The sequence below is a fragment of the Tauraco erythrolophus genome, chromosome 14 (assembly GCF_009769465.1).
Source record: "Tauraco erythrolophus isolate bTauEry1 chromosome 14, bTauEry1.pri, whole genome shotgun sequence".
In the NCBI taxonomy this organism is placed as follows: Eukaryota; Metazoa; Chordata; class Aves; order Musophagiformes; family Musophagidae; genus Tauraco; species Tauraco erythrolophus.
The window spans coordinates 23,661,715-23,674,263 of record NC_141478.1 but is presented as its reverse complement, the minus strand read 5'-3'; the positions used below and the strand labels follow the sequence as shown (position 1 = coordinate 23,674,263).

Below are 12,549 nucleotides of genomic sequence, written 5' to 3'. Positions count from 1 at the left end.
CACTTCTTTCTGTATAAAATAAGCACAGAATGGTTATTTGAAATTTGTTTGTCCATCTACTGTTCACCTAATTTAGGGAGGTGGAATCCCAGCCCATGACTGTTAAAGATGATCTTGTACAGGTTTGCCAGCTGAGGTTTTTTGAACTGGGGTCTCTGTGGTATCCAATCCGAGTTTCACCTCAGGTTTTAAACGCCATTTTACTTGCAACTGGAGCTATTTCTGAGCTCACAAGTCTGTCCCAAGCTACTAATGCTTTTGTAGTGTCCGGGTTATTTTTTGTCTTTTAGGATGGGACCTGCTGAGGAAACGAAGCTGGGAAACCAAACTATCGCTACTCACTTCTTACTTTTGGGGTTTGCTTTCCAAGGCAAGATGCAGCTCCTATTTTTCACACTGATTTCCATCATGTTCCTGGCCATCTTGATAGGGAACTCTCTGATTGTTGTGATCGCAACCATCGACCCTGTTCTACACATGCCCATGTACTACTTCCTAAAGAATCTTGCCTTGATAGAGATTTGCTACAGCCTGAGCATTGTCCCCAGGATGCTTGCGATTCTGCTGGTGGAGAGAAAAACGATTTCCTTCACAGCTTGCGCCTTGCAGCTCAACTCTGTTATTCTTTTTGTCACCTGTGAGTGTTTCCTCTTGGGTGCAATGGCTTATGACCGGCAAGTGGCAATATGCCACCCGTTGCATTATGCCACCACAATGAACAGGGATCGCTGCTTCAAGATGGCTATCGGGTCTTGGCTGTCTGGTGTCCCTGTGGCTCTGGGCTTCACCACATGGTTATTTACCCTGCCCTTCTGTGGGAGGAACGGGATCGACCATTTCTTCTGTGATGTTTCTCCTGTGCTGAAGCTGGTGTGTGCAGACACAGCCTTGTTTGAACTACTGATTTTTATCGCTATTGTCATAATAGTGATGATTCCTTTCTCTCTGATAGCCATCTCTTACCTTCGCATTATCCATGCTGTTCTTCAGATACCCTCAGCTGCAGGCCAGAGGAGGGCCTTTTCCACCTGTGCAGCTCACCTGGTGGTAGTGACTCTTTTCTACAGCACAACTGGCATCGTCCACCTGCGACCCAAGTCCAGCCTCTCATCCAGCACCAAGAAAATGGTTTCTTTGTCTTACACCGTTGTCACCCCCATGCTCAACCCCATCATCTACAGCCTGAGGAATCAGGAAGTCAAGCAAAGCCTGAGGAGATGCATTGACAAGTGGCTACTTAGGAAGCAGATGGCCGTATTTTCTCCGTCCAGGTGATGGATTCCTTGTAGCTGCACAGAGCATAAGTGTTTCCCTAGTAAAGAGAAATTAATGGAATTTGTGAATGAGGTGAAATGCCTTTCAAAAAGGTCTGTGCCATTTTAGCAATCTTTTCCTGTTAAATCCAGAAAATGCCTGGCCTTGTTTTGCTCAGTATATCAGAATAAATTTTAGTTGTTGCAACTCTGTCCTTGCAAGCAATTCAGTAAGGCTGACTCAGTGTAGGAATATTGCAAAAGCGGTTTATAAAATTCTTGTCCTCCCCCATGGTTATACCTCTATGTCCACAAGTATATAAAGTCACTGGCTGGGGAAAAAATAAGTTTGGTTTCCTCTCAATCAAAGTAAAAGTGGTGGCCCGAAACTTCCCCTATCCCCTCCCCCTCTCCCCGAAAAAAACTCAACCCACACTTCAATAATGAGTTGAGATAAGAAAAAAGTTAGCACCTTTCAACTGGAGGGGACGAGCTGTGTCTCCTGGAAGTGTCCTTCCTACTGATGGGAGGGACGGGATTCAAGTCTAGACTTGATCTGATTTTATTCCCTCGCTGAACAAAGATCTCTTTCCCAAACTAGTTAGAACTTGCTCACTTTAAAACAGAAAGGATGAACTGAAACATTGCCAGGTAGCTGCAGTAGCTTTATTTAATTCCCTTCTCATGTAGGCTGAAAGCAAGCTATGGGAGGGGATTGTTTCTCAACTCGTTGATTGTTTCTCAACTCGTTGAACCTAATGCTTTCTATCTGGTTCTTTTTCTGGCTTGCCAGGTGGAGTGTTCATTAAAGCAAAATGTGACTTGTGCTTTCATTTTCTCTCTGCTTATTTTGATCTAGCCTCAACCCCAATTCCGCTCTTGCTTATCTCCAAGCGGCATTTTCTCTTCCAATTTGTGTGATTAATACCTAATTTATATCACTGTCTCTTAGACCAGAAGTACCAGAAGCACTCTACTACAAATACAAAAGGACAATACTACAATTCCTGGAGTATTAGGTGTACGCAGTGAGGTTTTGGTCATGGAAAACTGCAGTTCACAGCCCACGCTAGAGCAGGTTTATCGGAAGGACTACATCCCCCAGAGAGGACCCACACTGCCGAAGGGGAAAAGCACGAGGAGGAAGGAGTTGCCGAGGCACGCTGTTACGAACCGACCACAGCTCTCCGTTCCTCATCCCCTGCACAGAACTTTTTCATCTTCTTTTCTCCTCCTTTCCTGTCCTGTTGAGGAGGGGCATGAGAGAACAGCTGGGTGGGAGTCTGGCTGCAGGCCAAGGTCAATGCACCACGAGTAGTGTAAGTTACTAGTTTTGGTAAAAGAAGATTTTGGGAATAAGAATCAGACAAAACGGGAAAGAAAAAGAGAAGTATGGGGTAGAAGAATGACATATATTAATGCAACGTGGGTTAGGTAGGCAGAAAGATTTGAGTAGGCAATAGAAACGAAGCAACGTGTGAATGAGATGGTGAGAGGATGCTTTGATGTATCAGATCGTGTTGGACCTGAGCATGAAGCAGATGGTATGGAATAAGGGGTGGAGGTTGTACCGGGTCTGGCTGGGGTGGAGTGAACTTTCTTCACAGCAGCCTGTACGGTATGTGCTTTGCCTTTGTGACTGAAACAGTGTTGATAAAACACCAATATTTTGGCTACGGCTGACCATTGCTTGTGCAGAGCAGAGTCTTTCTCTCCAGTCCCACGCCCTACAAAGACCGGAGGGCTGCAGGTAGGGAAGAGGCTGGGAAGGGACAGCTGACCCAAACTGCCCGAGGGGATATTCCATACCGTATAATGTTTTGCTCAGCAATAAAAGCTCAGGGAATGGAGGAGGAAGGGGGAATGTTCGTGGTGAAGGTGTTTGTCTTCAAAAGCAACAGTTAGGCATGCTGAGCCCCTGCTTTCCAGGAAGAGGCTGGACATCTGCCTGACCATGGGAAGTTGTGAGTGAACTCCTTTTTTCCTTGTGTGTGTACAGCTCTTGCTCTCCTTAATAAACTGTCATCACCTTGACCCATCTGTCTTTTCACTTCCCTTCCTCTGATTTTCGCCCAACGGGAGAGGGGAGTGGGCAAGAGGTAGGATGTTTATACGGTTGCAGAAAATTTAAGAATAAACGGAGTCAACTTGGAGTTTTGCAGTTAACACACTCCCTCATACAAACGGTTTTCCGCTTTTAATTCTGTGTTAAGTTAATGCCTTGTGCTTGTATAAACACGTCTTCAGTTAAAACCTATACTCTCAAAGCTCCTGTTTGCGGTGTTCTGCTGGCGTGGAGCCTGAAGTCACCACATCCCACAGTCCCTGGCACTTTGGTTCTCGTTTGGGCAGTGAATTTCTCCCCCAAACATAGTGAGTAGTCACGGGCCATGAAACAAAGCTAGAAACGGCAGTGTAAACATAGCCCATACGGTGAAAAAACTCAACACCTTTGCAAGGATACAGGGAAAGGCAGCGCCTGCCAGCTGCTTTAGGGATATCTCGTCAAAGACCTTTCTCGATGTGACAAGGGATGATAAGAAAGGGAGGAAGTGATGAACAAGAACTTTCAGGGACACAAATTTGACCATCAAATGACAAGGGAGACAGTGAGGAGAACCCAACCTGGTCAATCAATGACCCAATGAAGGGGAAACAGGGAGGAACAAAGGAAGGGTAGACAGAAAAAGGTATAAGATGGGTTGGTCACATGTAAAATAGGGCCAGCCTATTTTACATGTAAATTTGTCTGGCTGAGCCCTGCACCTCATCTCCCCAGTCTGTCCCATCATCTTACATCTTCTCGTTAAATCTTTTCTCAGCCACTGATTAGACCTGCGTGTCCGTGAGCGAGAACCGGTACCCACTACCGGAGTCAGACTGGGGGTGTGGATGCCCTGTGGCCTGTGGTGTCAGCTGCTGCAGTGAGTCAGGTCATAGAAGGAGAATGATTGAAAAATCATCCTTCTGTCTTAATCTTAGAGTGGTATGTAGGGCAGCCAGATCTCTCTATTGCTCCCGCATTTAGTGTGGGTGACTGTTTTGCTTCAGAAAGGATACCAGAAGCCCTTGGTGTGGGCTCCCCTGGCTCAAACAAGAAAGGAAGTACACGGAAGGTGGAAACAGGGACAGGCAAACCAGAAGGAATATAGACCATGCAGGGATGGAGTTAACAAAGCCAGCACTCAGCTGGAGTTGGAGCTAGTAAGGTATTGGAAGGGCAAGAACAACAGTTTCTAGATGTGCATTGACAGCAGAAGGAAGGCTAAGGAAAATCTAAGTCCACTGGTCAACAAGCAGCAGACCTCGTGACCCAGGACACAGAAAAGGCTGAAGTATGCAATGCCTTTTTTGCCTTATGTTTCACTGAGAAGGTCTGTCTTCAGTGTCCCCAGTTCCTTAAGCCTGTTAGCAGAGCATGTGGGAGTGAAGCAGCACGAGCAGGATGAGAAGACACAGCCAGAGCACTTTGGTCAATTGTACTCATAAAAGTTCATAAGACTGGACGGGAAGCACCCAGGCGTGTTGAAGGAACTGATACTGTCCCACACGACATCCTTGTCTCTAAACTGGAAAGACATGGTTTTGAGGGATGGACCACTCGGTGGATAAGGAATTGGCTGGATGGTCGCACTCAAAGAGTTGTGGTCAACGGTTCAATGTCCACGTGGAGGCCAGTGATGAGTGGTGTTCCTCAGGGGTCAGTACTGGGACCAGTGCTATTTAACATCTTTGTTGGAGACATGGACAGTGGGATCGAGCACACCCTCAGCAAGTTTGCAGATGACACCAAGTTGTGTGGTGTTGTGGACACGCTGGAGGGAAGGGATGCCATCCAGAGGGACCTTGACAGGCTGGAGAGGTGGGCCTGTGAGAACCTCATGAAGTTCAACAAGGCCAAGTGCAAGGTCCTGCACGCGGGTCGGGGCAATCCCAAGCACAAGTACAGGCTGGGCGGAGAATGGATTGAGAGCAGCCCTGGTTGATGAGAAGTTCAACATGAGCCGACAACGTGCGCTGGCAGTCCAGAAAGCCGACCATATCCTGGGTTGCATCCAAAGCAGCGTGGCCAGCACGTCGAGGGAGGGGATTCTGCCTCTGTGCTCTGCTCTTGTGAGACCCCACCTGGAATACTGCATTCAGCTTTGGGGTCCCCGACACAAGAAGGACATGGAGCTGTTGGAGTGGGTCCAGAGGAGGGGCACAAAAATGACCCGAGGGCTGGAGCACCTCTCCTCTGAAGACAGGCTGAGAGAGTTGGGGTTGTTCACTCTGGAGAAAAGAAGGCTCCGGAGTGATCTTCTAGCAGCCTTCCAGTACCTGAAGGGGGCTTACAAGAAAGCTGGAGAGGAACTTTTTATGAGGACGTCTAGTGACAGGACAAAGAGCAATGGCTTCAAACTGAAAGAGGGGAGATTTCGATTAGATACAAAGAAGAAATTTTTTACAATGAGAGTGGTGAACCACTTGAACCGATTGCCCAGAGGAGTTGTGGCTGCCCCATCCCTGGACGTGTTCACGGCCAGGCTGGACGAGGCTTTGAGATACCTGGTGTGGTGGAAGGTGTCCCTGCCAATGGCAGGGGGGTTGGAACTGGATGATCTTTGAGGTCTCTTCCAACCCAAACCATTCTGTGATTCTATGATTATTTCTCTTTGCAGTTCACTGTTTTGCCCAAATATAAACATAGTATAAGCTTATTTATCAAAATGTAACTTACATATTAAAAAACAAATAATGAAAGAGGAGCGAGCATCTTTCTGTAAAGATAATTGCCAGTCCAACCTGTCTCCCTTTTCATGTCTGGTACAAGCACGTGCAATACATTTCTCCAAAACAAAATCATGGACATTAGGTGCAAGAACTTGGAAGACTGAGACTTGAGGAAGTTCACAAGCAAGGCTGGAGGAGACCAAAATTTGAGCCTTGTCACACGAAAATAAGACAATCAGCTACACATTAGTCCTGTCTTACAAGGTTTCTCCGGAGTTTTGTGTTTCCTTTTCATCCTTGAAGTCATATATGGAGGAGAAAGCAGAAGTGTCTTTAAGAAGTCATGGTTCCATAGACGTCAGTGAATCTCTGACAGTGCAGAGCACGCTGTGGCTGCTTGTTGTACGCAGGAGCATACCTCTACACAGAGGCCTTTGTCAGCAAGCCTTCAGACAATTCCCTGAAGGATCCTGTCTCTGGACAGGTGACTGCAGGACTGACTTTTTTTTCTCTCTTGCCATGTTAAACTGTGCTCTCATGATTTTAGACAATTCTGAGAGTTCTGTGGCCCAGTAGTTTCAGCACTGAGCTGGAAAACAAAGTCTTTGAAAATGTGAGCAAATTATCCGAGTTGCAGATAGATAGCGAGGGCTTTATGCGTGCTGGTCATGCCGTTTTGCGGGAGGCAGCATAGGCCAGAAGGACGGTATCCAACAACGATAATCTCTCTTACAAGCCCTGCACAGATTTTGTGCACGGGGCAGGAGCAGGGTGGTGCTGTGACTCAAGCCCAGCAGAAGCTTCAACAATGGCTATTGCTTCTTTTCTCGTATCTAATGAAGGAGATGAGGAGAGGTAACAAAGATGGGAGGAAGCCAGATCCTACAGATCCTTCAGTGCCTGAATTCACAGCACGTAGAATCAAGATGCCTAACATGGTGAGTGCTCTTCTGGGTGCAGTTTAGCGGACCAAAGCTGTAGGTGTCATTGAGCTGTCCGTGCCATCGTGACCTAAACGGTCACCTGGCCTGCAGTCGCGTACAGGCTGTGACTGTGTGTTTGTAGGATTCTGCAATACGCGTGGACACGGCGGCTTTATCCTCAACATTTCTCTATTACGGATTACCAGAAATACCACTAGCAAGTCTAGCTATGATTAGTAAAGCAAATATCTATATCTCAAGCTATTACAAATTATTCTCAGCAATCAATACTATAGCAGCAATCAATAATTATGTCAATAAATAGTAGCGACGATCAGTAACAGTGACAATAACAGCATCAGTCAATAACAGAAGCAAAAAATATCTATAATCTTAGAGGTTACTACAAAGTTATTGCTGGTAAAATGAACTTATCAATAATATAACAGGAGATAGACTTATGACAGGTCACTTGTAGGCACCTATATGGCAGCAAGAGCATTAAACCAATGTCATCAGTTGGCCAAGCTGTCCCAAAGAGTAGGAGAGAGCGATCTGGGAAGGGGATGCAAGCAGCCCAGAAGCGGGAAGACAAAGCACACCGACTGCGGAAGTGAGTGCAGAGGGGGACCAACTAAAACAGCAGTCTCCCTTCAGAAGTTCTGGCCATCATGGACCTTGGGGTGAGGCAGGTGTCCGTGTGAAGGGTGGAAAATCTTGTAGACAATCCATGCAGAGAACTGAAGTTCTTTAGGAAAAGAGTGTGCAGAGCACAGGCAGGAGGAAGGGAAAGCAGCATGAGTGCAAGCCCTGGTGCTGGCAGTGCCCGGGAGCGTATGGCAGCACGGTGGGAGGTCTGAGGGGGGGCTGTTAACAGAGCAGAGTGGCGCAGCGGAAGCGTGCTGGGCCCATAACCCAGAGGTCGATGGATCGAAACCATCCTCTGCTACTCCGTTTTCTTTTTTCCCACCACTCACTCCAGCGGCAGCAGCTGCTGCCTCTCCCTTGCATCTTTCAGCCAGTTCGTAACTGCACTGCTGCGCCCCCGCTCTCTGCGCACCCATGGCCACGGCTCTCCCTCACCCTCAGCCCCTTCTCTCTGCCACTGCCACCTTCTCCTCTGCTTTCTCAGCAGCCAGCACTCCCACAGTGTCCCTCAGCAAGGCAGGCTGTTGTGTGGAGCAGCAGGCACGGCACAGAACAGCACAGCACAGCAGAGCCTCACCCCACAGGGCAGTGGCTGTCCTGGGGACAGAGGTGTTTCTCTTTTCCCATCACGCAGCTCAATCCCCAAGTGCCCAGCCATGGGTGGGGACCTCCAGGGCCCTGCAGGTGGGGAGGAGGACAAGGCTGGTGCTAGTTTTTTGGGGAAACACCAGTGTGATTGGCTGGAAGACCTGAGAGCTTTCTTTGTCCTTGCCTGCTGCCTTGCCCACTCGAAGGCCCAGCCAGGAGCAGAGCTGTGCAGGTATTCCCAGTGGGCACTGCATTGGCCACGTGTGACTGAGGTGTTGGTAGTGGAGGGGAGAGGGGGTGCTGCAGGGTGGCCTCTGTGAGAAGAGGTAAGGGGCTGCCCTGTGCCAGACACAGCTGATTCCACCTTCACAGCAGACCCACCGCAGGGCACAGCCGAAGTACCAGCAGTGTTTGAGGCCCTTACAAAAATATAGTCCAGAAAGAGTAGAAAAAGCCATACAGAGAGAGGAGAAAGGGAAAAAAAAAAAAAGGGTGAGGAAGAGCAGAGGGAAAATGCATCCTCCCTGTGTCATGTGGGTTGTTAGAGGAGTCTAGAGTGAAGGAGTGCAGTTGAGCCTGGGTAAGAGGGAGGAAAGGTGGTGGTTTAGGTTTGCCTTTTTTTTTTTTTTTTTCCCCTCACTACGTGAATATATTTGAATTGGTAATAAATTGATTTCCCCAAGCTGAGTCTGTTTCTTCTAGAACAGTTTTTGCTAAGCCATGTTCTTGTGTTCTGATGCATGAGCTTCGTCACGGTGTTTTCAGCGCCCTGCAGTACACTGCAGGTGCACGGCAGGCGCACTGCAGGTGCAGTGAAGGTGCAGAAAAGAGTGAGCAGCCGTGTGGGTGTTTGTCTGTGCTTCTAGCAGCACAGGCAGACAGAGGCAAACACAGCTACAGCCGCACAGTGCGTGCCCAGCTGTCCCGGGTGTGAAGGCAGATGAGGAGCGGCAGCATTAGCAGGAGCCGCAGAGGCGGCAGCAGCAGCAGCAGCAGCAGCAGCGAGAGAGGGGTGAAAAAGTGCGTCAGCGTGATGGTTTCTTTGTGTGTGTGTGCTTCGGTGCGGGGCTGGGTGTTGGGCAGAGCCCCGCTGCGTGGGTCCGTCGGAGCCTGGTGTGCAGCCAAGGCGTGTGCAGCATCGACGGGTGGAGCTGAGTGGCGCTTTGTCCAGTGCGCCGGTCCGCAGGTGGTCAGTCCCTGGTGGTGAGGGGCCGTATGGATCTTTCGGGGCATGTTGAGATCTCCGAGGTCCCGTGGGAGCGCCGTAGAAAGAGCCGCAGTGTGTAGGAGGCTGAGGTGCTGTTTGTGTGCGGGGGGCTGTGAGGAGGAGAGCGCGCGGTCCGTGCGGGAGCGGGAGGCAGCGAGTGCGTGAAGTGCAGGCTCAGAGGGGCGGCGCGTGCGCGGCGCGTTGGTGGTATAGTGGTGAGCATAGCTGCCTTCCAAGCAGTTGACCCGGGTTCGATTCCCGGCCAACGCAGCGCCCTTTTGTTTCGCGCGGTTCCACGCAGCGCCTGAGGCAGCGCGAGCGCAGCGCTGCTGCCCAACCGCCCGCTCGGCTTCCGCGGGAAGTGCAGCTTCCGGCGGGAAGGAAGCGAGGAGCGCTGCCCCGCCTCTGCCAGCGCCGCCGGCAGCTCTGCTTCCGCACAGCTGCGGGCAGCACCTCCGCGTTCGGCAACCCGAGCGTGTGCTCCTGGTCCCGGTGCTGCTGGGTCCCAGCAGGACAGACACAAGTCTTGTGAGCTCGTGTGTGCAACCGCCAGCTGTTGTCTTCAGAGCAGCCCAGAGGCGGGGTGCTGCGGCTGTAGCCCGGGGTGACAGGCAACAGCCTCTGCTCCGGTCCTTTATTCCCCGCTGTGATACACTCGGGTTTTTTGGGCAGGCCTTGTCTCTGTTCCTGCTTCTCCCCAGTTTCTCTCCCACAGATCATAGAATCACAGAATGGTTTGGGTTGGAAGGGACCTCAAATATCATCTAGTTCCAACCCCCCTGCCATGGGCAGGGACACCCTCCACTACACCAGGTTGCCCAAAGCCTCATCCAGCCTGGCCTTGAACACTGCCAGGGATGGGGCAGCCACAACTTCTCTGGGCAACCCGTTCCAGTGCCTCACCACCCTCTGAGTGAAAAATTTCTTCCTTAGATCTAATCTAAATCTCCCCGCTTTCAGTCTAAAGCCATTGCCCCTTGTCCTGTCACTACACACCCTTGTCCAAAGCCCCTCTCCAGCTTTCCTGTAGCCCCTTTAGGTACTGGAAGGCTGCAATAAGATCACCCCGGAGCCTTCTCCAGGCTGAACAGCCCCAACTCTCTCAGCCTGTCTTCATAGCAGAGGTGCTCCAGCCCTCTGACCATCTTCGTGACCCTCATCTGGACTCGTTCCAGTAGCTCCATGTCCTTCTTGTGCTGGGGACTCCAGAGCTGAACTCAGTATTCCAGGTGGGGTCTCACCAGAGCAGAGCAGAGCAGAGGGGCAGAATCCCCTCCCTCGCCCTGCTGCCCACGCTGCTTTGGATGCAGCCCAGGACACGGTTGGCTTTCTGGGCTGCCAGCTCACAGTGCCGGCTCATGCTGAGCTTCTCATCCACCAGCACTCCCAAGTCCTTTTCCTCAGGGCTGCTCTCGATCCATTCTCCGCCCAGCCTGTTCTTGTGCTTGGGATTGCCCCGACCCACGTGCAGGACCTTGCACTTGGCCTTGTTGAACTTCATGAGGTTCTCACAGGCCCACCTCTCCAGCCTGTCAAGGTCCCTCTGGATGGCATCTCTTCCCTCCAGCGTGTCCACAACACCACACAACTTGGTGTCATCTGCAAACTTGCTGAGGGTGCTCTCGATCCCACTGTCCATGTCTCCAACAAAGATGTTAAACAGCACCGGTCCCAGTACTGACCCCTGAGGAACACCACTCGTCACTGGCCTCCACGTGGACATTGAACCGTTGACCACAACTCTTTGAGTGCGACCATCCAGCCAATTCCTTATCCACCGAGTGGTCCATCCCTCAAAACCATGTCTTTCCAGTTTAGAGACAAGGATGTCGTGTGGGACAGTATCAAATGCTTTGGATAAGTCCAGGTACACAATGTCAGTTGCTCTTCCCCTATCCACCAATGCTGTAGCCTCATCATAGAAGGCCACCAAATTAGTCAGGCAGGATTTGCCCTTAGTGAAGCCATGTTGGCTGTCACCAGTCACCTCCTTATTTTCCATGTGCCTTAGCATTGTTGCCAGGAGGATCTGCTCCATGATCTTGCCGGGCACAGAGGAGAGACTGGCCTGTAGTTCCCTGGGTCTTCTTTTTTTTCCCTTTTTAAAAATGGGGACTGTATTTCCCCTCTTCCGGTCATTGGGAACTTCACCAGATTGCCACGACTTCTGAAATATGATGGACAGCGGCTTAGCAACTTCATCTGCCAGCTCCCTCAGGACCCGTGGATGCACCTCATCAGGTCCCATGGATTTGTCCACCTTCAGGTTCTTTAGATGGTCTCGAACCTGATCTTCTCCTACAGTGGGCGGTTCTTCATTCTGCCAGTCCCTGCCTTTGCCTTCTGTGGCTTGGGCTGTGCCGCTGGAGCTCTTGCCAGTGAAGACAGAGGCAAAGAAATCATTGAGAACCTCAGCCTTCTCCATATCCCGGATAGCCAGGTCCCATGTTTCCTTCTGGGGAGGGCCTACATTTTCCCTAGATCTCTTTTTATCACTGACATATCAATAGAAGCTTTTCTTGTTGCCCTTGATGTGCCTGGCCAGATTTAACTCTATCAGGGCTTTAGCTTTCCTAACCTGATCTCTGGTTGCTCGGACAATCTCTCTGTATTCTTCCCAGGCTACCTGTCCTTGCTTCCGCCCTCTATAGGCCTTCTTTTTGTGTCCGAGTTGGTCCAGGAGCTCCTTGTTCATCCATGCAGGCCTCCTAGTGTTCCTACCTGACTTTCTCTTTGTTGGGGTGCACCGCTCCTGAGCTTGCAGGAGGTGATCCTTGAATATTAACCAGCTTTCTTGTGCCCCTCTTCCCTTCAGGGCTTCATCCCATTGTACTCTAGCGAGGAGATCCCTGAAGAGGCCAAAGTCTGCTCTCCTGAAACCCAGGGTAGTGAGCCTGCTGTGCACCCTGCTTGCTTCCCTATGTATCTTGAATTCCACCGTTTCATGATCACTGCAGCCAAGGCTGTCCTTGAGCATCACGTTGCCCACCAGCCCTTCTTTGTTGGTGAGAACAAGGTCCAGCAAAGCACCTCTCCTCATTGGTTCCTCTGCCACTTGGAGAAGGGAGTTATCATCCATGCATTCCAGGAACCTCCTGGATTGCCTATGCCCTGCTGTGTTGTCCTTCCAACAGATATCGGGGTGGTTGAAGTCCCCCATGAGGACCATGAGGATCCCAGATGAGGGTGCTGATGAGAAATGCTGAGACAGTGTCAG

General features: G+C 50.4%; 1 protein-coding gene and 2 non-coding genes across 3 annotated transcripts; all 3 read left to right on the top strand.

The window, feature by feature from the left end:
- Positions 1 to 291: 291 nt before the first annotated feature.
- Positions 292 to 1,275, top strand: LOC104370820 (olfactory receptor 10A7). The gene has a single exon (XM_009989638.2). It carries the CDS (start codon positions 292 to 294, stop codon positions 1,273 to 1,275), a length of 984 nt encoding a protein of 327 aa, XP_009987940.2.
- Positions 1,276 to 7,766: 6,491 nt separating this feature from the next.
- Positions 7,767 to 7,838, top strand: TRNAM-CAU (transfer RNA methionine (anticodon CAU)). Its single transcript has one exon. It is a non-coding gene; the product is annotated as a tRNA-Met (tRNA).
- A 1,692-nt stretch (positions 7,839 to 9,530) lies between these two features.
- On the top strand, positions 9,531 to 9,602 carry TRNAG-UCC (transfer RNA glycine (anticodon UCC)). Its single transcript has one exon. It is a non-coding gene; the product is annotated as a tRNA-Gly (tRNA).
- The last annotated feature ends 2,947 nt before the right edge of the window (positions 9,603 to 12,549 follow it).